General features: G+C 34.7%; 2 protein-coding genes across 10 annotated transcripts in view; one reads left to right on the forward strand and one right to left on the reverse strand.

Moving 5' to 3' along the window:
- Nucleotides 1-8,656, reverse strand: part of LOC127881598 (uncharacterized) — a 71,698-nt gene extending 63,042 nt beyond the window's left edge. For all 9 annotated transcript variants that reach the window (XM_052429597.1, XM_052429595.1, XM_052429603.1 and 6 more), the window contains exons 1-2: nt 8,505-8,656; nt 5,535-6,332 (exon numbers count right to left, since the gene is read on the reverse strand). In XM_052429597.1, the coding sequence (XP_052285557.1) occupies nt 5,535-6,324 (790 nt within the window). In that variant the 5' untranslated portion in view covers nt 6,325-6,332; nt 8,505-8,656. The remainder of the gene's footprint in view (nt 1-5,534; nt 6,333-8,504) is intronic.
- Nucleotides 8,657-13,037: 4,381 nt separating this feature from the next.
- Nucleotides 13,038-25,321, forward strand: LOC127881654 (uncharacterized). The gene is made up of 14 exons (XM_052429740.1): nt 13,038-13,104; nt 17,026-17,242; nt 17,497-17,684; nt 18,003-18,089; nt 18,321-20,017; nt 20,155-20,247; nt 20,415-20,522; nt 20,722-22,315; nt 22,480-22,687; nt 22,852-23,095; nt 23,216-23,314; nt 23,479-23,785; nt 23,952-24,200; nt 24,420-25,321. Exons 11-14 carry the CDS (start codon nt 23,263-23,265, stop codon nt 24,997-24,999), a joined length of 1,188 nt encoding a protein of 395 aa, XP_052285700.1. The 5' UTR covers nt 13,038-13,104; nt 17,026-17,242; nt 17,497-17,684; nt 18,003-18,089; nt 18,321-20,017; nt 20,155-20,247; nt 20,415-20,522; nt 20,722-22,315; nt 22,480-22,687; nt 22,852-23,095; nt 23,216-23,262; the 3' UTR covers nt 25,000-25,321.
- The last annotated feature ends 709 nt before the right edge of the window (nt 25,322-26,030 follow it).

Consider the following 26,030-nt stretch of genomic DNA (forward strand, 5'->3'; position numbering starts at 1 on the left):
TCATACTCCTATGCAATTTTGTTAACTCTTCATATCTATCTTCAACCCTATGTAATTACATGTAACTGGTGCCGAGTATAGATCTCAATACAAGCTACAATATGGCCACATTAAAATGTGCTTTGTTTGTTCTTCAGACATCAAAGAATGAAAACATCAAGTTTAATAATGACTTTCAAGTATATTCTTTATGCTTATTTGTCAAAGGGCAGAACGAAATCCTGGTTTCTAGGTACAAGAACAAGAGGCCTGTTATCTTAATGCAAACAATATTAAATGGATTTACTGATATAAGTCTTGAATTCATTGCTACGATTTTGTATCTATCATTTAGTCTATTTGCTTTATTCAAACAAAAAAGACAAAACTGTTAAAAAAAAAGAAAATGTTTTTTTGACAAAGTGATAAAAAATCAAGTATTTTTTTCTTAAGGTGAAAGCATGAATATTGCATTCATATTTTTTTCATAAATCCTGTTGTGTGTAGGTTTAAATTACAGATCCATTATTCCCAATGTTGATGTATTTCTTACTTAATTAAACAAGAGCTGTTGAGTTTGTGAAACACTATAACCCTACTGCGCTTTGAAGTTCCAGAGCAGCTATTTCAGAGATAACAAGGCCCATATGTTAGCAAAAATTCAATGAACCAAAACAAAGCTCAAACTTCATCTGTAAGTCCTGTGGGTAGACTAAAATATTTTAAAAATCAGCTTTACGTAAAAAAATCTCTGGAAAAAAGTTATAATACAGATAATTTCTAAGTCCAAGGCCCATAACTCAAATTGCCAAAAATCAATGGACCATAACAAATTTCACACTTCATATGTAGGTCAAGTAGGTAGACTAACATACCAAAAATCAGCTCATTATCTGAAACGTTGCGCCGGAAAACAGTTATTATAGTGAACATTTCTAAGTCAAAGGCCCATAACTATGCCAAAAATTTAGTCAGGCACAAATTTCACACTATATCTGTAGGGCATTTATGTAGATTTGCATACCAAAAATCAGCTCAATATCTGAAAGCATAGCATAAAAAATGTCCATGAAAAAAATAGTATTACTTCTCTTGTAAAAAATTACCTGTACCTGCCAAATAATGTATACAAACAATCTCCAATTATAGCTTATTACTTCCATTTAGATAGCTCAAAGGCATGTATCGCCGTCAAAAATCAGCTCAATATCCTAAAGCTTTGCGCAAAAAAACTCGGGGAAAACAGAATTCCGGGCGGACAGCATGACAGATGGTGCGACTGCTTTATTCCACCCTATCAGGAGCATAAAAATGGAATATAATTGAATTTTATCTAATGTATAGAAGAATTTTAAATCAAGATTGCTCTATTTTGAAAATAGATATCCAATACCATAAAATATTAACAAGTTGGTGCTTAATTTGTAATTGGGCAATATATGTGATTTGTTAAGTAATGATACTATGAAAGTACAAAGTATAATTATTTAGACACCATACACATTTAACAGAGCTTGACCCGAGTTTTCATAACTCATAACTATATAAAGATGTCTAAGAAAGTCAAATATTGATGTTTAAATAACTTTCATTTTAAATGCTCTTTCAGTATTTATCTCTTAACAGAAAGTCAATAATTACATGTATTTGCTTTAATATTTGAAGTCCCAGATCTACACTTATACTCAACAAAATGTAACCTATGGTAACAATCTAAACAAGATAAAATTTTGCCCTTAATTTCTAGCAAACAGTTTTTGTTTTATAATTAAACAAGAGATGTATTTGTCAGAAACACAATGCCCCCTAATGCGCCGCTTTGAATGATTTTTTTGACCTTTGACCTTGAAGGATGACCTTGACCTTTCACCACTCATAATTTGCAGCTCCATGAGATACACATGCATGCCAAATATCAAGTTGCTATGTTCAATATTGCAAAAGTTATGAAGAAGGTTAAAGTTTTGGTTAAAGTTTTTGAATTTGTTTTTTTGACCTTGAAGGATGACCTTGACCTTTCACCACACAAAATGTGCAGCTCCACGAGATACACATGTAGGCCAAATATTAGGTTGCTATCTTCAATATTGCAAAAGTTATGACCAAGGTTAAAGTTTTGGTTAAAGTTTTGGGACACACACACACACACACACACACACAGACATACAATGACAGACAGGCCAAAAACAATATACCCCCGATCTTTCGATCCGGGGGCATAAAAACAGTGCAAAGAAGGGGAGAAAGTGTGTGAAAAAGTCATTTCTAAAATATTTCTTTTGTTTCATCCTTCATGTAAAGACGCATTGAGTATTACAATATATCATTTGAAAAGTTTATATAATGAAGTGAACAAATGAAAATCAAATTTCCTTCACTCATTATATAAATCAATAATATGCAGAACCAAAATATATGGTTTATAAAGGCTATGATGAAAAGGTGTGAGGAAAAGTTTAGATATCAAAATAACTGAGACTAGCATGTATAATGTTGGGACAAGGTTGTATAACATTGAATAAAGTAAAAAATATAAAGTTTAAATATCAAAATAACAGTGACTAGCATGTATCATGTTGGGACAAGTTTGTATAAAATTGAATAAAGTATCAAATTTAAATATCAAAATAACTGCGCCTAGCATGCATAATGTTGGACAAGGTTGTATAACATTGAATAAAGTACCAAATTTAAATATCAAAATAACTGCGTCTAGCATGTATAATGTTGAAACAAGGTTGAATAACATTGAATAAAGTAAAAAATGTGATCTGTGTTTGCTAAATTGCTAGCATAAACATTTTGACCTGGTGGTTTGATCAGATGTATGGCAATAAAGGCTAACTTTCCTGATTATTATAGATCAAGAAGCTTTTAACAACATTTTAGTTTCTACGTTGTTTGCCATTAAAACTAGTAGTTCTTCTGATAGCCATAAAACCACTTTGGAATTTATTACCTTGCAACCTGACAGATCAATAAATGAAATACTTGTGTCCTCAAGTGTTAAATCTTGACTTCAACCGATAACTATATGTACATTTGGCAGGAGAATTTAAGATACCATTTCAAAATGTGACTTCCTATTGCTGTTCTTGTAAGTGGCTGCTTAAAAGTTAACAGAAAAGTGATTAAAATATAACATCTCATAAAAGTAATCTTAAGTTTTTTTCATAGCAAGTTTGCATTTTGTATCAACCATAAATCAGCATTTAAATTTAAAAAAATATTGTTAATTTATTTGCAGGAATTAAGAAACTTTTCGAGACAGAAACAAATTCACAAATTAAATTTTCAATCTAACATTTTTTTGCAATTTAACTTTACCACTAATGATAAGATGAGAGACTGCCATGGTCAACCAAAACTCTTTGAAATGGTTATTATTTAACAAAATCTCATATCTTGTACGCAAATGTTATATTTAACAAGAGATGTGTTCATCAGAAAAACAATGCCCCCTAATGCGCCGCTTTGAAATATAAAAAATTGACCTTTGACCTTGAAGGATGACCTTGACCTTGAACTTCCACCACTCAAAATGTGCAGCTTCATGAGATGCACATGCATGCCAAATATCAAGTTGCTATCTTTAATATTGCAAAAGTTATGACCAACGTTAAAGTTTTATTTCCAACGGACGGACAGACTGACATACTGACTGACGGACAGTTCAACTGCTATATGCCTACCTTCCGGGGGCATAAAAACAAACATAACAACTTAATAATCTAATTAAAATATATTTGTCATAAAACGGGTCACGAAATAAGTATAAGCAAGACATGTGTCCATAACACAGGCATGGGTGCCACCATATTCCACATATGTCTCAAAACTCTGATTACCCCAGTATGTAAAAAAAAAACAAGCTGCTTATTGCTAAATGTGACTTTTGACCACAACTGCAACCTTAACCTTAAAGGTATTTTGACACTAGGTGGAAGTGATAGGTGGTAAGTTATCTGGAAATTTCATGATGAAAGACAAAGTTATGGTCATGACAAGCTGTTGTAAGGGCCACTTTGACCTTTGATATCTTAGTGTGACCTTGACTTTGAAGAAGCGAGACAATTGTTATGATTGTCTATATTTTCAGAAAATTCAATCAGATGATACCTGGTTGAGTTAGACAAGACAAACATCCAAGAGCCATATTATGAGAAATTCAAGGGACATAATTCCAATTGGCCTTGTGACATTTGGCGTTGTTTTTTGTGCGAGTTTTTTTGGTGTCCATTTTATGCTAAAAATTATTTTCAAAAAGCTTGCCAACTTGTTGAGTTAGAGAGAGGTTACCAACCAGTGCAGGCACACTGTCAGACGGACAGAAAGACAGTGCAGACACGATATAAGCTTCCCGTCTAAGGCAAACATAGACAAGACTAATTTTAATACAAATCATCATTTCACACTTGTATCAAGTTTTATACTCATACCAGATTCAAATTCATATACTGTCATTTGAAAAGCCTTGCCTGCTTGAAATATTTGGTGAAGGTATACCTGTAAATCTTCTTCATGACATTAAAACAATAAACTTATTTATTATTCAGACAACTATTTATTCTTCAGTGGGAACAATGTCAACTTAACTAAGACTGTTGACTTTATCTCATAAGATCAATAGATCTGAGCTATAGGAACAATTATGGTAATCAATATGTGTTAGCTATATGACTATTGGTTTTGATCTTTAATACTGATATGTAATAAAATACCGGCACTATTATCTGGCATGGCTTTGACTCAATTACGCAATGATTATACTGTGGACACTACAACCAGGCTCAAACCACACTGTGCCATTTAAACAACACAACATGTTGCATTAGATGTGCAGAATTATTTCTTCTAAGGTTTTTCATGAAAACTGAATCTACTTATTAACTGTCCAAATCTAACCCACATTATTTACTGAAACTTTCTAGCTTAATACAATTGTTTAATTATTAATGATATATTACTAGTATTTTATCATTCAGCATGGGAAAACTACTAGTAGAATTCTGAATTTCAAACAATATCTAGCATCCAGCAGTAATCTTGAAGTGTAAATCTATAATTCACATTAGCTCAACTGATAGCTAGACAGACTACACAATGGTCCTAAATTAAGTGCAGCCACTTCAAACACCAACTCACGCCTATGATTTAGAGCCATTGTCACTTACTTAATCGGGATGATCTACCCTGATAGAAGCTCATTTCTGGTTAATAGTGAACAAGAAAACATATTAGCAAAATTCATGCAACTGCAAATTAATATATACAGAGTAAGTTCCTCCATATGTATGTTGTGTCAGATTATTTAACTTACTTACTTCGCTGTTCAAATTTACAATATGAATAAATTACAACAAGCCTTACCACTATAGAAAAAAAAATATATGAGATACTTGGTCTCCAGTAATTGTCTAAAAACATACATTTGCTTGGTGAAAATGCTGAATCTGATGAGTTTAACTGGCCAATATTTAAGTATTTTCTAACAAGTTAAGTATGATATTTAAGAGGATTAAATTATAAATGTGAATTTGTTAAAAAATACTTACTAGATCCCTTTCGCCTGCTGCCTGCTCGACTGGCAGTCTCTACTCCAAGATGTTGTCTCATCATAGACGTTGAGGACATACGGCTCTCACTCCTTCTTCCAGGTTTCAAATCTGCTCTGGTTACTTCAATCTCATTTATAGTTTCTATAGAACCCAACATAGCCTTGTTACGCTTTAAATTTGTCTTTAAATCACTACTTGATCGGTCTGTGCCCATCCGGGACTTTGATCGTCCCGTTAACATTTCATTGTCAGAAGTTACCTCATCCTCACTTGGGGCATTTTCATGCGCAAGTTTCGCAACATATTGTTCCTTCATTTCCTGAGTTTGCCATTCTCTAGGCACAACAACTGTGTCAGCAGTAAATTCATTATAACCTGACATTAGATGATACTCTAAACTTTTAGGAATGTGTTTATGCAACTCCTCATAACGATAAATAATTTGAGACAACTGATGTAATATATTTGTTGCAGACATTTTTGCCTCTTCAAATAAATACCTTTGAGAGTCTTCATCGTTACATAGCGCACTATCAAACTGGTTCCTAACATTTGTGAAAGCAGCATTTATGTCTGGTAATAGACTTTTCTTGCCCAGTCCATCTCCAAATGGATCTTCACTATCCATTTTGGCCGCTCGCTCTTTGCTTGCTAACAAAGCAGCAACTTTAGGATTCAGGTGAGCAAACCTGAGACTTTCAGGTAACTCCTCAGGCAGTTTGCGGTACCGCCTGGAAAATTTCCGCGTATCATGCTGCTCAAAGAAGTACAGCTCTGTCGACCCCATGGTTAAGACTGCAATTCCATGATACAAAAAAGGTCATAACATAAATTTTAAAACAACAACAATATACCAGCATTAAAACACGGTAGGGGGTAATCAGAGTTTTTTCCTATCATCAACTTAAGGGCATAAAAATACTATTACTGACCTTTCTAACATTTAAATTTATGTTGCAACAGTAAATTTAAAAAACACTTTCCAAGGCAAAAAATTATTTAAATTGTTAAATGATGATATACTTACCAACAAAAATGATTAAATTTTTATAGTCATATCATTGCATGTAACTTGTTTCATTCCATATTTATTGAAAAAAATATCCATAAGGTCTTTATTTTTTTATTTCCGGTGGTTTATAGAGAAATATCAGTGAAATAAAACTAAAAAATAAAATAAAGATATTTTTCACTGTTTTATTGTGAAATAAATCCAGCAAAATTATCCAGTTAAACTCTTTTACAATGTAAATAAACGGTGAAAAAAGCATAAAATAAAAAGAAAATGTGTTGGATTCGATGGAATATCGATTTTAACTCACTTGTGATCCTAAAAAATACATATTTTCACTCGTGGCTGTGCCACTCGTGAAAATATTATTTTATACGATCACTCGTGAAATAAAATCGATATTCCATCGAATTCAACAAATATCCTCTTATTTATTCAAAATGCGTACACAAGTTTTAAACCAAAATGGTGAATATTCTCTAGTTATGGTCATTTATGCATGAAAATTAATGTATGTTTTCTTCAAATTGAGAAATCATAAGATGATTTAAAAACATAGTTGTGAAATATAACAACAAAAACAAAACAAGTGCATAATGTCCTTAAAACATTGTTTATATTAAACAGTGATTATTAGAAATGCAATAAAAATTTATAATATGAATTGGTTAATACAAATTGTGATCTTTTTTTTTAACTTGTAACAAAATATTTCTCTTTGGAATCACTAAGCTAAGTAAAAGATAGACCTATATTATAGAAGTTTATTTTAAAGACAGAAGGAAGATTCGGGCTCATAAAAAGTCATTATTCATTTAGTGATGTCAGCAAGGTAATTTTGTTGTCTGACTTAGTTTTCCTTGTATTAAATTATTATGACGTGTACTTGGTTCTTGGCTACTTACATTTTTCCTGAGAACCAAACAAAACAACACAGTTGCCTGTCTGGTAAATTAACTGTTAAAGATCTCATTGTTAGTTAATATCCATAATAAGGTAAAAAAACAACAGACATGCTTATTTGGACAACAGACTAGGGCCCGTATTCACCAAACAATTCTTAGACTTAAGTCTAAGAATAAAGAAAATTCTTTAAATAAGAATATTCAATAATTTCTTTAATTTTGAGTCAAACTCTGCAGTAAACATTTCTATCTATATTATTCTTCATAAAGAACATTTTGTTTATGACATAATTACCAGTGGAGGCCTGTATATATTCAAACACTGAACACATTTTTCTTGGTTCTAAGTCTATTCTTTATTCTTAAGTCTAAGAATCGGTTGGTGAATACGGGCCTAGACCTATTACTTGATGGAATTGTGGGTTTTGGCAATGAAATTGTCAATGGGCAGTGAAGTAATTTAAATATTTTCACATCCTGCATTAAATCATCATTATGATAGTGTTCATTTAAATAGTTTCAGAAACTAATATAAGTACAATATTTACAAATTATTCAGAATTATTGAATTTCAGATTCAGGATTTTTTAAATCTGCTTAAACCTCTGGAAATTGGCCTTAAAAGTTAAATGAAGTTAGAAAGCTGTCTCAGCAGTAAAATTAATCATACACACACTATGATTGCAAAATACTTAATACACTATTATCTTATATTCAGATTTAAATCGATAAAATCTTATTTTAATCCAATGCTGAAGTGTCAGTGAAATTAGCTGCAAGATGAAACATCTGCAAGGCATGTACATGATGTAGCTCAGATTACTACGGAGTTACTCAGATTAATAGCAGTTAAAATGTGACGTTTTCCCTCGTTTTAAAAGAGTTGAAGAAAAACATGCAAATCATATTAACATTAAGACTTGACTGTTCAAAATAAAAGTTTAACTCTGTAAGTTGTGGGTGGCATTCTGAAAGAGTCAATCTTTTAAAGTTTTAAGAATGAAATCGAAGTTTTGCGACTTTTCAAAAGGCAAGTGTCAAATGTTTTACCTTTCAGTGACAAAAGCAAACACAATTGTCGCTTTTAATTCTCGTTTAAATGATAAATGACAGTATCCATTTTATCTGTGGTAAACACACTCTCGGTTTTCTGTTAGGCGAACACAAGAGCACCTGTCATATGGTGTCCGCCATCTTGTTTACAACGCTATGCTCGAATGCACGCCTTAGCAACGGCACAGGCTAAATCTGAGACAAATGAAATATTGGGTCCAATCATCTTTAATAGTAATACAAGCTTGAAACTAAAATAAATGATTAACATGAATAGTATCCTTTTTTAATAACCATAATAAATAATATTATTAATAAACATCCTTTATAATATTGTAATGATATTATAAATACATTTTATTTAAATTCGTACATATGATACTGTATTTAGTTTGAAGCTTCTTAATGTTATGACTAATTACGATGATAAGACGTGATACAAGTTATTAAATAGTAAATTAATATGCCGTACAACATAAACAAATATAACATTAACCTAGTTGATTATATGCACTGGAAACAAAACCACAGTCCATTTTTTTTACTTTTGGGATAAGTGTATAACCTACAGCTTTAGATGACTGAACAAGTTACTGCAAGACTATGCTTGGGGGAGTAACAGACTGACTGCATTCGACGACTAAAAAGTGACTACATGGCAAGTATGGGGTTAGTTACAAACTCACTAACACCGCCATGGACGGTCCCAAGCCCGCGATGAAAGAGGAGGAGGGTTCGGCGTAGGGCTATAGCTACCCATACCCTGTTGAAACCTTATTGCTACAGAAACGCCAAACAGAATAACAACTGACATCACGGATCTGGAAGAAGGTGGACCTCCAGCTGGAGGACTTATAACGGCGGACGGTGAAAGCCAGTGTCAACTGGAAGCCATCAGGCCGAAGACCATCATCTCCACCTGCAGGACCACAGCCAACATCGGTACATGGAATGTCCGAACCATGTACGAGACCGGGAAGACAGCATGAGCTGCCACAGGGATGAGGAAGTTCAACCTCACCATCATAGGGATCAATTAATCAAAATGGACTGGCTCTGGGCAGAAGCGACAGACTTCCAGTGAGTTACTGTTGTTCTCGGGGCATGAGCTGGAGGATGCAGCACACCCACATGGGAATAGCCCTGATGCTTTCCAAGTCGACATAGAGAGCGCTCATCGGGTGGGAGGCACAAGGACCACGTATCATTACGGCATCTTTCCTTACAAATCAACGTGGACATAATCCAGTGCTACACACCGACGAACGACAGTATACATAATGAGAAGGACAACTTTTACAATAGACTGTCAATCATCATACAAGACAGACCAAAGAGAATCATCATCATTCTAATCAGTGACTTCAACGCCAAGATCGGCAATGACAACAGAGGATATGAGGAGATCATGGGGAAGCAAGGATTAGGCGAGATGAACGACAGCGGGAAGAGATTCGCCGACATGTGCGCCACACGTAACCTGGTCATCGGAGGAAGTGTTTTCCATCACACAAAGAACTTGGGTGTCACCAGACCTGTCAACGGAGAACCATATTGACCACCAGTACATCGCAAGGAAGTTTCGTCGCTCTCTTCAGGATGTACGAGTCAAGCGAGGAGCAGACGTGGCTTCGGACCATCATCTCATTGTCGCCCTATTGATACTAAAGCTCCAAGTCTTACACCCTTACACCCGAAAGGAGTGCATATCAGCAGAGACGTTTAATAAAGTTTCGGAAAGACGAGAAGAAGTGTCAACAACAGCAGCCGAAAACGTGAAAGCACAAGAAGAATACACCGAACCAAATATAAGCGTCAAGTGAAGCATTAGAGCAGACAAGTGGAACTTTCAGAGACGCTTGCAACAAAGGCGGAAGACACAGATGACGAAGGGCAGAAAAAGAGGTGGATTGAGCACCTCCAGGAGCTACTCCTCAACAAGCCAGCTCCTGGAAAACCACCGATGATTCCGCCAGCTACAAGCGATCTGCCAATCAAGTGCTGCACTCTCACAAAGGAAGAGATCAGCAGTGCCATCAAGCAATTGAAGAACGGCAAATCTGCAGGACCTGACAGCATACCCGCAGAAGCGCTTAAGGCTGTTTGTTAAAATTTCACAACAGTTAGAAAAAAGTACATCAAAGCGCAATATCATAGAAATCCATCTGTATTTAAGTTTTTAGAACTTATGAAATAGTGTAAAAGAGAAGATATTATCAAACTTTTCCTATACATCAAAGAATCTATATATGTTTCTTCGAAAAACTCTTTTTAATATTGTCGAGGTATAACAAAAGTCTTTTTGTTCATCCTCATTGCTTATTACTTTATAAATGTATACTGTTACTGAAATTTAAGTATTTGAATATATTAGATTACATTACCTTTGCTTACTACTTTATACGTGTATATTGTTACTGAAATTTAGTTATTTTATAATTTGAATATATAAGATTACACATGTATTACTAACATTGTCATTACAATGCTGACACAAGACCTTTTGTATCATATGTACACATATTATGAAGACGATGCACTATGTGCAAGTCTTAAAAAATTATCTGTTCTGTTCTGTTCTGCTGACGTGGAGACCAGTGTGGAGCTACTACATCCGCTCTTCATCAAGATATGGGGAGAAGAAAAATTCCAACAGAGTAAAAAGAGGATTACCCAATCAAGCTTCCCAAGAAAATCGAAATCAGTTCCTGCTCCAACTACCGAGATATCACACTGTTGTCCATCCCAGGAAAGGTGTTTAATCGCATCCTGCTGAACCGAATCTCCGTGACCAACAAGCAGGCTTTCGAAATGAGAGATCGTGCACGGATCAGATCGCAACCCTGCGCATCATTTTGGAACAATCCCTGGAGTGGAATTCGCCGTTGTAAGTCAACTTCGTCGACTATGAAAAGGCGTTCGACAGCTTTGACCGGAAGTCACTCTGGAGACTTCTGAGACACTACGGAGTGCCAGGAAAGATCACCAATATAATCAAGAAGTCTTATGGAGGAATGATCTGCAGAATCGTTCATGGCAGACAGCTCACGGACGCCTTTGAAGTGAGAACTGATGTGAGGCAAGGTTGCTTACTCTCACTTTTCCTGTTCCCGCTGGTCATAGACTGGGTAATGAAGACATCGACGGAGCAGAAGCAGAATGGAATTCAGTGGACACTCTGGAAACAGTTGGAAGACCACGACTTTACCGATGATCTTGCTTTTCTCTCCCGCACCCAACAACAGATGCAGGAAAAGACAAACATGGTAGCGGGAAACTCAGCTAGACTGGGCCTCACCATCAACAGAGTGTTCAGGAGCAACACATCTAATAACACACCCATCACAGTCCAAGGTGAGGCGCTGGAAGAAGTGGACAGCTTCACCTATCTCGGCAGTATCCTGGACAACCAGGGAGGAACGGATGAAGATGTCAGAACCCGCATCGGTAAAGCACGAAAAGCCTTCCATCAGCTGAAGAATATCTGGGGATCCAGCGAAATTGGCATCACCACCAAGATAAGGCTCTTCAATACCATCGTGAAGCCGCTTCTCCTCTATGGATCAGAGACCTAGCGAACCGCTTTCACCACCATAAAGAAAACAAAGGTCTTCATCACCAACACCTGCCTCAGGATTTTCCTCAAGATCCACTGGCCAGACAAGATCTCCAATAAAGTATTATGGAGAAGAACAAAGCAGCAGCCAGTTGAAGAAGACACCCTTCAGAGACGTTGGCGGTGGATAGGTCACAACCTTCGCAAGCCTGCCTCCTCCAATACGACAAGGCAATCTCTGACAAGGAACCTCCAAGGGAAGAGGAAGAGAGGGCGGCCTAGACATACCTGCGCCGTGATCTGGATGCAGATGCTTAGCAGATGGGCCAAACATGGGGGAAGTTTGAGAGACTCGCCCTGAACCGAGACGCCTGGAGGAATCTGGTTGGCGTCCCAGATGGGACCACAAGCGAAGATGAGATGAAATGATACAAACTTACTGCATAAGATGGCGGAACAAGATTCCTATCTATGTTATGATGCCTGCTACAGATGCTGATAGCTGATGCTAACGTCTGATTAGGATGACTTAAGATGGAAAATGGTGGTGATGTCTTGTGTATTTATGTATTATTATGATATCACATGATGATTATGAACGACGAACTTAGATGAATCACTATGATGACCAGTGATTGAGAATGATGATGGCAAAAATGGCATAGCATTAGGATTCATTGCCGATTACGTATACTGATTATGATTGATGATTGTGACTCCTGTTGATAAAGGATGCTGGCCAATAATGGAGGCTTATGAGTTGGCAGATCATAATCATAGATAGCGATGATGATTGAAGATTATTACTGATAATGATTAATAACACAATAATTACTGATTATCTTGCTGATATTGGTGAATGATAATGTGTGATGATTAAAAATTGTTTTGATTATGACTGATTATGGTGGAAGATGAGTGATAATTGAAAATGTGATACTGTTGACTGATAAAAAAATTAAAATGGCATATGAACGAAAGTGGTGCTTTTGATGACTGATAATGGTGGATGATAATGAATGAATATGGAAACTGGTGCTGGTAATTAATAAACATTATGGATGATAATGATTGATTATGAAAACTGGTATTAATGACGAATGATAAATGTTTTATAAACTGGTGAATGAAACTGGTGCTAATGAGAAATTATAATAAGGAATACTAATTACTGATGACGGGAACTGGTGCTGAAGAGGAATTATAATTAGGGATAATAATGACTGATAATGGAAACTGGTGCTGATGAGGCATGAAAATTAGGGGTAATTATGACTGATGATGGGAACTAGTGCTGAAGAGGAACTAAATTAGGGATAATAATGACTGATAATGGAAACTTGTGCTGATGAGGAATTAAAATTAGGGATAATAATGACTGATGATGGAAACTGGTGCTGATGAGGAATTATAATTAGGGGATAAAAAGACTTATGACGGAAACTGGTGCTAATGAGGAAATATAATTAAGAATAATAATTATTGATGGTGGAAACTGGAGCTTCTGATGATACTGGTGGATGATAATAACTGATTATGGAAACTGTGCCAGTAATTAATTTAAATGATGATACTGACTGGTAATGGAATCAAGTGTTGATGAGGAATGATAACGGTTGATGATAATGACTGATGATGGAAACCGGTGTTAAAGATTAAAGATAACGGTTGAAGGATTCGACTGTTGATAAACACTAATGCTGACGATGACTGATTATGGCGGCTGTTACGTTATCATAATGGAAACTGGTCCTAAAGATGAACTAAAATTGTATATAGTTATGACCGATGGATGGAAACCCCGTTATAAAAATGTAAGATAATCAAGTATGATAATGACGGATGATTGAAACTGGTGCTGATGTTGAACGACAATGGTTTATGATAATGACTGATGATGGATACCGGTGTGTAAGATGAATGACAACGGTTGATGAATACGACTGTTGATATACACTGATGCTGACGATGACTGATTATGGTGGATGTTACTTAATCATAATGGAAACTTGTCGTAAAGATGAACTAGCATTGCATATAGTTATAACCGATGGATTGAAACCTCGTTATAAAATGTAAGATAATTAAGAATGATATTGACGGATGATTGAAACTGGTGTTGATGTTGAAAGATTATGGTTTATGATAATGACTGATGTTGAAAACTGGGGACGATGATGAATGATGATGGTAGACGATAATGTCTGATGATTAAAACTGGTGATGGGGATGAATAATGATGGTTGATGGTAATGACTGATGATGGAAACAGGTGCTGACAATGAATGATAATGGTTAATGTAAATAACTGATCATGGAAACGTGTGCTAAAGATAAATTATTTTGGTGGTCGACAATAACTGATGATGAAAACTTTGGCTATTTATGAATTATCAATACTTATGGGAACTGATGCATATGAGAAATTATAATGGTGGATGATGACTGTGAAACAGGTGTTGATGTGGAATGATAATGGAGGATGATGTTAGAAACTGGTGCTAATGAGGAATGATAATGGTGGATGATGTTGGAAGCTGGTGCTAATGAGGAATGATAATTGTGGATGATGATGGTGATGAAAACATGTGCTAATGAGGACTGATAATAATGTTTGATAATGTATGAGGATGGAAACTGGGTCTGATAATGAATGAGAATGGAGGATGAAAACGACTTATGCTGGAAACTGGTGCTTATGATGAATGATATTGGTGCATGATTATAAATAATGATGGAAACTGATACTGATCAGAAATGATAATGGTAGATGATAATTATAAATGATGACATTTGGTGCTTTTAACTTTTAATGCTGGACAATGGTTAAGATTGAAGAAGATTGGTTATGACAATCACATATAATGACTGACAATAGTGCCAAAGGATAGATAATGAACATAGTATATTATACTTAATACAAATAATGATGACCGACAATCATGAATATTGATGATGTCGGCAAGTGTTGAACAATGATAATGGTGAAATATGATTGTACAGATCGAGCTGATGACTTATGATTACTACTTCTGATGAAAAACTAATACGATGTCTGATGATGATGACCGATTATGACGATTGATGGTTACTGAATTTTATGAGAAAGATGATGAAGACTGATGATGATGACTTTATTATGATGATTGATAACGACAACTGCATATGATTGATGATGATGACTGATAATGAAAACTGTGTTGATAATGAAGAATTTTGAAGATAAATGATAATGATGACGAATGAGGATAAAATTATACGATTTTTGACAAGACATAACCCAGGCCATGATTTCTCAAAATTTTAGAATAACTGCATACGTAAATTATTTCATGTTTTATTTATTTTTTATTTGATGTTTTGTTTTGGTATGTAGAAAAAAATGCATTTCTCTTAATGACTGAACATATTTTGTTTAATTAAAACTTATTTTTCAAGACCATTTTTGTAAACATTATAGTAATATATTTGCCAAAGGTTATCCTGTTGAAACAGACTTAAAACATTTTTTTGAAATATCGGAGCAAATAGCTACATTCTGGCTTTAATGCAGGACAATAAACAACGACAACCCTTAAGACCTGACATGTAATTTTATTTTTACATCAATTTTTTTTTTCAAAAAAACAAAGACCAATTATATTTGTAATTGGTTCGATTTGAATAAATGTTATAAGTTCATAAAGATGAAAAAAGAAACCAAATCCTGAAAAACAAAAAAATACAAAATCCAAAAGAGTGTTCTCTTATATGCGTCACATTAAAATCAAATGAAAAATATATATATTGGCGCCAACTGTTTAAACAAAACGATATCAAATAGGTTATTAAATGTGTAAAAATATTTTGATTTTAATGGTAAAAATACAAATACAGTCATGGAAAAATAGATAGAAGGACTTAACATTTAGTTAAATATGAATAATTTAAGATTTAAAAAAATATAAACATTATATTTCTTACTATATACCTTTTCATTTCAAAGGTTTAAATACATCGTCATTTAAACGCATTTCTTTTTTGCTGTTACCAATGTAAAATACAAATCTTTGATTATAATATCCGAATAACCAATACACATGTATATAACTGTACTAATTGTACTAATAATTATTAAAAATATTATTCTTCAAATTTAACATGTTCATGCATTGTTTTAAAAGCAATGGCCTACTTTTAAAAGCAAGTGTTTTTAAATATCAACACATTTTGAATTTACAAATATAGTCACAAAATCTTAATACTGCATTCATTACACTTTCCAAAGTACCCTTGCTGATTAATTGAAGAATAAATATAACTTATTATTTATGTAATTTATTTATGCTATATTGTCTTAACAGTTTAACTGCATTGACTTTCTTCCATTTTTCTGTTATAATGTCAAATAAATATTTACTCATATTGTTATCTGTCAAAATACACACAAACAAGTGGAAACATATACAAATTTTACAAGTACCGGTTTATTTCTTTTTAAGCTTATACATGCACTTATTTTAACAAGTATATGATACATTTAAGTATAAATCTACTTTGTTTATTGCAACAAATAAATGACACAAGATTTCATACTGCTATTAAATTGGAAAACATTCAAAAGTTATATGATTTACATATTTTTTTAAATCCAAATTAACAGTTTTTGTCACCATTTTGGGAATGGGGCTCTCTATCCTCTCTCCTCTCTGTCTGTCCCTCTCTCTCTAAAATTATCAATATTTCCATAACAGTCTGCAATTAACGGTAGAGATTTGAGTCAGTGAGAGGAAGTGGTTTATGGAAAGTTATTTGTTTCATTACTCGGTTTCATGTTTAAAGTTAAATTATCACCAAATATTAATAGTACTCTATTTGTCTTTGATATTTTATATAAATAGACAGAGAAACTTCTTATTACAATAAGTTATTAATCTTTAGCATTGAATTTAGTTGCATGCAGAGTATTCTATCTTTTGCAAGATGGAACCTCTATTCGTAAGAAGATCAATGGGCAACTGGTGATGACTGACACGCTAGAAGCCAGGACTATAAAGGCAAAAGATGTACAGTGGATGCTAGCACGGAAAGCAGTCATTGTAAAAGACGAGGCAGTGGAGCTGTGCAAGCAGAGTGGAGGAAATTTTAAATACCAGAAGCACGTAATGGGATGTTTCAAAATTGAATTTGGCCAGTTAAGGTAATCCACAGTTCCATTTATTTATATGACCTTATCTCTGTTCAGTAGTTTACTTTAGTAACTGATCAGATTCTTTTAAACCTGTTAGACAGTCATATAAATCAGACAAAAACTGACAATGCCTGACAAATATCTGGCAGGACTGATATCTGGGCACTGGTTACTTTAAAAAGAAGTGAATAGTCTTTCTTGTGTACACAATTTGTAAAGTGGAAAAATAAAATGTTAGCGAAAACATAACTGCAACTTTTCAGAGGTAAGACCTTCAAGTGGCTCCTGGAAAATTCACCTGGTTATGCTGGGTTTATTGTGGCTGACACCGAAAAAAAGGAGCCCTCACACAATGAGGTGTATGCGAACAAGAAAGCTCTTAAGAAGTATATGGAGCTGTTTGAAGAGGGCGTCCAAATGATCAATTCAAAAAGACAGTCTAAGCCAAAAGGTACATTTTTGTATAGCTACACACTATGCAACATATATTTTGCTTATGTAAAAACATGAAAAATAATTACTGGTAAACTCATCATTTTGGTGTGAAGACAAAAATTGTTTTGTACCTTGCATATTTGTGTGTAAAGGTTGATGCTGGCTAACTTTGCAAGACCATTTTGTTATAAACCAGGAGAACAATGTCACATAGTTTTATCCATTGAAAGAGTATCCATTTAAAATGTTTGATGATAGTCAAATTTTAGCTAAAATTGATGCACCAGTTATTAATATTATTTTGTATTGCAACATGGTTCAATTTCATTTATAGAAAAGGTGTCCGCTACATCAGCGGCTTACAAGGAGATGACAGATGAAGAACTGCTGAAAGAGGCACAACAAATTGAAACTGAGAAAGGTATGTTTTTGAACATTTCAACTAATTGCTACTGAAATGAAATTTGAAATTACACATATAGCTGTAACAAACAAGATGAGCGCGAGAAATTGATCATGTGACATATTTATTAAAATAGCAAGATGAAAATCTCATATCTGAACACTTTTTGAAAAAAAAAGAAGAAATTTACTTGTGTATTGATGTTGATTTTCTCATCAGTATATGTTAATCTATTTTCGTTACTTCAAGCTTATGTTGCAGTAGCTAATCTATTTAAAGTAACTGTTACTCCAACATTATTCTTCATTAATATTAAAACACAGCAAAAAAAACTTTTTAAATAAAAAAAAATATTCTAATAAACGTGTACACAATTAAGCAACAAGTTCAAAATGAATGTTCGTTTCTATGTGGGGAAACAGTTATATTAAAAGAATGGCTAAGGTAAGTATCTTATATTATGGTGAGTGCTTATATCGCAGAAGTGTAAGTATTTGGTGTGTGGCTTTTCTTAACTTTTTACATATTCACACTTTTGTTACTATTCACTAATGTACTATATCTTTAGCGGTGAGTGGCGTACAATTTAGAGTACAGCAACCCTTAAAGGGGCCTTTTCACAGATTTTGGCATTTTTTAACTTATTCATTAAATGCTTTATATCGATAAATGTAAACATTGGATCGTAAAAGCTCCAGTAAAAAATCAAGAATAAAATTTAAAAAAGGAAAAGAACATTGCCCTGACCAGGTTTCGAACCAGTGACCCCTGGAGTCCTGCCAGAGTCCTGAAGTAAAAACGCTTTATCCTACTGAGCTATTCCGCCGTGTACACATACTGGACGTATTTTATACCTTATTAAGCAATCTTCGTAGTTTCACAAAATTCAACGACAAAAACAGAACTCTCCAAATTATTCAATCGTTTCGCGTTGCAACGCTTTATAATTTTTAGGTTTTAAAATCGTCAAAAGATGCATATAATGGCTATATTAGACCATGGTAAATGTTCAGTATTACTGTTTCCTCACAAATATCATAACTTAAACGAAAATTTGAGAATCTGAAACAACTTTTTTCAATTTTGTCAATTTACCAAAGCGTGAAAAGATCCCTTTAATACTAATTATTTTCACCTGTCCTTTCTTTCTGCTTCAACATTGTTTTTTCTCAAACCAAGTGCATTCCATGCTTTAAATGTTTTACTTCTTACATGTTATATGGATTCTTAACATCTTTTGCTTTGTATCTGCTGAGTTAGAATTTGTCTTTTATTACTAGTACATTTATTTAATGAATCGGTGTAGTGTACAAGGCTGTCACTTGACATCAAATACTGGATACATGTTAGAACAAACATAATTTTTAACAATGTTTTTACAAAAAGTTGTATATTGAATATGACAAAACATTAGCATCCAATGGTATATTATGTTTTAAGTGTGTGCACATCCATTAAAGAGAATATAAAGTCAAGTGAGTGCCTTCGTAAGCTTTAGTCAGGTTTTTTGTTTTGTTTGATGTGTAGATATTAAGTAGTCTATGTTGTTGTAACAGTAAATGATTTATTTCTTACATATTAAGATGATGTGATTTCACTTTACAATAATGTTTTAAGTTCTTTTTAAAGTAATGATAATAGGTAAATAAAATAATTATAAAACATTGTAACAACTAATGCTGCAATTGATTGTAATGTCTGTTAAGTAAGACAACAAATTATTTATTGTTGGGAAATTAAAAAGCTCTCTAACAACAATTATTAGATTGCAGAGAAAACAGTATTCTTCAATTTTAATATAAATGCCTTCGAAAATGTTCTGCGACAATTTCAGAAAAAACATCCAGCCAATTAAGTACTAGTTCAACCTCTGCCACAGCAACACAGCCATTAGAGCAACAACAAATTCATTCATTTGTGAGATCAAGCACTTCTGTGTAATAAAAGTAAAAGACTTACAGTTTATTGTAACACACAAACTTTTTTGAACACAATGTTACTCTTCACCAAACTTAATGATGATAAGGTATTGTTATTGCTGGTTTAGTCACGCAAATTTTAAAGTTGTCTCTAAAATTTTCAGAAACATCTTGTTCACAGCCAACTGGGAGCAAACGAGCAGTTTCCAGTGCTCCAAGACAGTCAATCAGATAATTGATGTTTTCAAGTCCTAAAAGTATGTTTATGCGTAAATATCAAGCCAACATTTCACAATTTTTTATATATTTTTTTCTTTTTACACATTGTTTTAATATAAATATAATAATTAAATACTTGTATATTTGTAATTTCGAAATTGGAATTTCTTTTCGCAGTTTAAGTGATGATTATTGTTTATCTTAGAATCACGCATTGTGGAAAAGACACATACACTTACTCTTAATGAGGACAAAGACGCACCTGTTGCCTCAACTACAACTAGCGCTGCGGACACAACCACTTATATCACAGGTAATCCGGCTGCTATAATCCCAGCATTAGACTGTGAAATGCCCTGCCTTAAGGCAGACATCATATCCATTACACCATTACAACTTTATGAAATGCATTGTTCAATAGTGACAATTTATTATATTGACAACTCATAACAGTAGTATGAAATTTACAGTATTTATTTGTGATTTTTTATTTGGGAATATTTTTTATACAGGCAAGTATCCAATCTTTCATGATGGAAGGAAGTCCTACCAAAAGAAGATCTGCGGTGGATTTCTAAAGCCCTATTTACCACCATTGTAGAGAAAAGAGGTGAACGTGCCCACATGTTAACTGAAAGAATTGACAAGATGTGATGGTCACCACCAGAACCACCTTTCCTTGTCAACTCCATACCTTCTGTGGACCATTACTTTGGACATCACATGTTTTTGTGGATGCCTCACAAATTATGACATGTCTCTTTGAGATGTCCCCATGAAGACTGTGATAACTCCACACTGAATTCCGCTGGCATATACAACAAATTGCGTACAGTACTGGATGTCAGATCTACATATTTGCTGGCATCTGAGAACCTAATGTGCCCATCGTGCAAGCGGAAAGTCATTGCTTGGAGCCATAACATAATATCACAGCTGGATATTGCAAAGCAACATGTCTTTCCCTGCATTCTAACATCAATGAAGGCCTGCGACAAAAAGTAGTGCGCCTTTTGCGTGAAAGAGGTCTTGGCAACAGCAGTTACCAGATCCAGAAGAAGTTGCAAGAACAACATGGCGAGGATTGGCTTGAAAGATCAGCTCTCTACCTGAATGACTGCAACAAGTTGAAGAAAGCTTCTTCTTCTGGACTTATAAACAAACTTAGTTGCCAAGATCCACCTGCCATGCTTCCAGTTCCACAGTTCCGCTGGCTAATGCAGGTTTACATACAGGACGTCCTTTGTCGATTAGAAGAAAGCAAAGCAGCAATTACTTGCGTATTTGGGCGCATCCTCGAAATGGACTAAACACGGAAGGTTGTTGGCAAGTTAGCTGGCCCTGCGAAAGGCACTGCGTTCTGGGCCACCAACATTGGCAATGAGTATGGACAGGTATTGATGTCAGTCATCACAGCAGCAGAAGGACATGGCCTTGCATCAATGGCTGAGGGAATCATGACCCGTTACAGAGAGGCTGGCATGGATATTCCTCCTATTGTGTATGTTGACAGAGACTGTTGTGGGACCTCGTCAGTGCGAAACCTGTTTCATTGTTGGCAAGGTATTAACATCAGGTTGGATATCTGGCATTTTATGCGAAGAATTTCAGTTGGCTGCTCAACTGATTCACATCCTATGTATGGTCTTTTCATGAACCACTTGAGCAGGTGTATCTTCATGTGGGACAGCGGTGACCTGGAACTGTTGAAAACAGCAAAACGTCAGGAATTAGGCCAAAAGCTGATGTACCCACAAACTGATGCTGATCTGGAGAAGTTTATCTCCAAAAATGAACTGGCTCTCCACTGAAGGAGAACAACGCGTGGATCCAAGGAAACAACAGACCTCATCTTCAATCTGTTGAAAAGATACCAGGATGCCAAGGATTCACTCGGGGTTCCCCTTCTGCGGTCAACTATCATGCAGTCTGTCTGGGAGAAGCAAAAGCATCACATCGCCTGCATACAAGACCCACCTGGTGTCCAGTTATACATTCAAACTAGGACACTTAAGAAGGGTAACACTACCCTGCCAATGTACCGATGTGCTAGGGGTTCTACCTCGCTGGAAAGTTTCCACCTTCATCTAGCACGATTCATTCCAGGTATAACATGTATATTTAAGTTATGTTTCACACACAAAAAATGAAATATTGACTAAAACTTATTTATAATAACATCAAAATAGATTAATGCAATCTTAGAATGTGAAAGAAGTATATTACTAAGTTAAATTAGGACTGAAAAGTTTGTTTTGTGAATGTTTCAGGTACTCTTGCCAATGAGGTCCTGTTTCAGGCCTATCTTGTTGAAGGCCTGTCAAGATGGAACCAGAATAGGGGTGATAATGCTGTCTCTGTGGCAAAAGATGAGCCTCACTGCTATAGCCAGCAACTGCGTCATGAAGTAAACAGACTGAGTTCTGATGTCCTGGGCAAAAATCTTACCCTCATACTCAACCCCACGGAAATATACTGGTAAAATTGCTTCTTGTTATTTCCTAAATTCATTACTGACCTTAAATAACCTTTGATCTCAATATGTTTTGTTTTCTATTTCCAGATGCATAATGTAAAAAAACGTAACAAACATGTTTCACTAAAGTAAATGCAGTTCATACACAAACTTTTCTTCATTTTAGGGGAATGTATTGGTCTTGATTACCTGCTCAGTCAGACTGGCAAAGCACTTCAGTATGCTTCCTTCATCGACAAATCTAAAGAGACTGAATTACCTGACTTGCCAGATGATACGGAAATGGTCACTGAAAACACTGATGACCTAACATCCAAAGCCCTTACAGCAGCAACATTACTTGAGGAAGAAAACAGACCAGTTTGACTGGAGGAGACAAGGCCCATACTGCCCATTCTCTCTGAGAAAGTGTATCAGGCCTAAGCAAATGTTGAATATTTACTAAAAATGAAGTCGTTCTCTTTAATTTTGAAATTCAGTGTAATTATTTTAACCTTTAAAGGGTCCCTCAATATGCACCTCATTTTCAGAGAGTGTGCAGTCTGATCCCATTGTGTGTCCTGCCACTAGTGCACAGATGAAGCGCCCTGCTCCTGTTCGTAGAATGCAGCATTCAACGGCTAATAAAGGTAAGCTTTTGTTATTTCAGAGTGATGTTTTTAATCTTAAGAAGTATAATACATAACTAGACTTGCTTTTTTATAAAACATTAATTTTGTTCTTATTCAATAGCAATAAATAAAATGACCACAGTACACAAGTTTTATGTATGAAAATAACTTTTTTGTTTTAGGTTCCATTGCCTCATGTACTATGAGTGAAACAGATGTCGAGGAGCATCTGCAATCCGTAGGACCTGACGGGTTACCTGGTTTCTCCGCCATTCAGGATTTGGCTGAATATCTGGTTGGTCTTGTGTCAGGCAATGGCTCTCTCACAGCACAACAGGTTCAACAGGTGCTTGACTTGTGGAAAAACTTGTCTCCGTCTGACAAGCTGCGTACTGTCTTTGAGGCTCGATTTGATTCACAGCCTGCGCATCGATTTCGAGCGCCAAAGACAAAATCCACTATAGAACCTGGTGTACAAAGTACGGAGTGGTATGTATATGTTTTTTTATTTTCTTATTTTCTTTGCGAAGTAAAAAAAATAGGAAAGTGTTGATCAACAAAATGCAATTAATTCAATGTGTGTATAGAATATCATATAGTTATATTTCTATCATATTGGAACAAATATATTCATGTGATGTGTCTTTTTTTGCAGCAGCACACGTGCTCCGGATTCAGTTCCAGCTGCAAAACCTGACTGCAATCGTTATGTTGAGGCCGTGGTACAGAGGTTTTTTGCCATGTTTCCATGCTACAGGGTTGTTGACAGGCAGACGGTTAAACGGATGTCCCTCATCATGAACGGATATAACAAAATCCGTGGTACAATCCACAGCAATGCCATAGTGATGAGGGAGACAAATATCCAGCTGCCTTTCTTAAACCAGCGTACCTTACAAGCATGGTAAGGAGATGAAGATTTAAATTCATGTTAAACAATAATCGGATTGCATGTTAATATATACATATATTGAATTATAGTATATTCTCTCAACCTTTTTTTAATTTTATAGTCACTTATATTTTAATGCAAATGTTTGAAATTAACATTATTTTGCTATTTTTTCAAACAAAATGTATTTATGAATAAGAATCTTATTTGCTTACTTTCTTTTGTCTTCAGGCATAATGATCTTATACGAAAGGAAAATAAAGATATGCTTTCTCAAGGCTTGGAAGAGGGCATGCCAAGAATGACAGCTGAAAACCCACTTCTACCAGCTGTCAAATTCCCATCCACTCTTCAAGTGGGCGATATCAACCCCTACAACTTTTCGTCCCTACCCAACACTTCTGGTAGTGTTCAGCCGAAGAAAAGAAAGTTGAAAACTACCATTAGTCAATCAGTGCCAACACCAATTTTGCCATCAGTGCCAACACCAATTTTGCCATCACCAATCAAACCCCCACTTATTATCCCTATTGCCTCAAACATAATGCCTGTGTCGTTACAGCCAGCCATGCACCGCCAAACACAACGTTACCGACAAATTAAAATTAAGGAAGAGGCTGAGGGAAAAGTTTGCATATCATACCACAAGATTAAACCGGTCAGGAACTGTAAAAAATGTGGGGAGATCATCTCTATTGACACACATGTGAATTTATGGGGCTCACTATATTGTCCTAAAACTGCCAAGGAAACATTAGAAGAGTTTAAAAAGAGACGTTATCTTGAACGGTTTCCTGATAAGAACACATGATAACAGCAGTAAATACTTATTCAATTATTGTGTTAGTGGGTTTTTTGTGTTACCGGTAAATGTACAACAATGTCATTTACATTTTGTTCTACTGATAGTGACAGTGACTTTTGTGTACTTACAAAGTGATTTGTTTGAGTTTCCGCAAATTACATTTACAATTTCTGTGTTTTCACCACTGATAGTGACAGTGATTTCTGTGTTTTTTACCACTGAGAGTGACAGTGATTTCTGTGTATTTACCACTGATAGTGAAAATGATTTCTGTGTTGAACTACTAATAGTGAAATTGATTTATGTGTATTTACCACTGATAGTTAAAGTGATTTCTGTGTATTTACCACTGATAGTGGCGGTGATTTATGTGTATTTACCACTGATAGTGATTTATGTGTATTTACCACTGAAAGTGACAGCGACTTCTGTGTTTAACTACTGATAGTGAAAGTGATTTCTGTGTATATACCACTGATAGTGACAGTGATTTCTGTGTATTTAAAGTGTTTACCACCATGAAAAACCAAAATATTTTAATGCTGCCTTCAATTGCAAAGTTGGTTTACAATGTTATTTTTTACTCAAAATGTTTTGATATACTAGTTTAATTCTCTACAATAATGTTATGCAAATTACTGTAATGTCTACCAGTTATTCTTTTACAGTTTTGTAATGGGAAACTGTTTTTAATTGTATACTTTGAAGTTGAAGAAGGTCCCAAGCCCTTGGGTGATCAAAACCCTAGATTTATTTATTGACTGATTAAAGCACTTTTATTTAAATAGCCATTATCGATAAATGATCCAGTATAAATTGTTAATGATAAAACTTTTATTGGTGTCTACATTGTGCATTGAACATATTTATTTCCCGTTCGGAAAAACAATTTAAATACATGTAAAAGTACATTAAAATGACTAAAATAATAATAAATCCGGGTATGTGACCACAGTTAAGCAGATGGATAAATTTTGGTTTAATTGTAAAGGTAGGTGCAATATATATTGAATAAAATAAATGAACATTCACTTTGT

This window comes from Dreissena polymorpha, chromosome 5, assembly GCF_020536995.1.
Source record: "Dreissena polymorpha isolate Duluth1 chromosome 5, UMN_Dpol_1.0, whole genome shotgun sequence".
Classification (NCBI taxonomy): domain Eukaryota; kingdom Metazoa; phylum Mollusca; class Bivalvia; order Myida; family Dreissenidae; genus Dreissena; species Dreissena polymorpha.

Bases quoted from the DNA above. Each gene is read 5' to 3' on its own strand.
- LOC127881654 (XM_052429740.1), top strand. From the start codon at position 23,263: ATGAAGCGCCCTGCTCCTGTTCGTAGAATGCAGCATTCAACGGCTAAT. The intron at 23,786-23,951 runs GTATGTATATGT...CTTTTTTTGCAG, and splicing joins GGTGTACAAAGTACGGAGTG to CAGCACACGTGCTCCGGATT. The intron at 24,201-24,419 runs GTAAGGAGATGA...TTTTGTCTTCAG, and splicing joins CAGCGTACCTTACAAGCATG to GCATAATGATCTTATACGAA.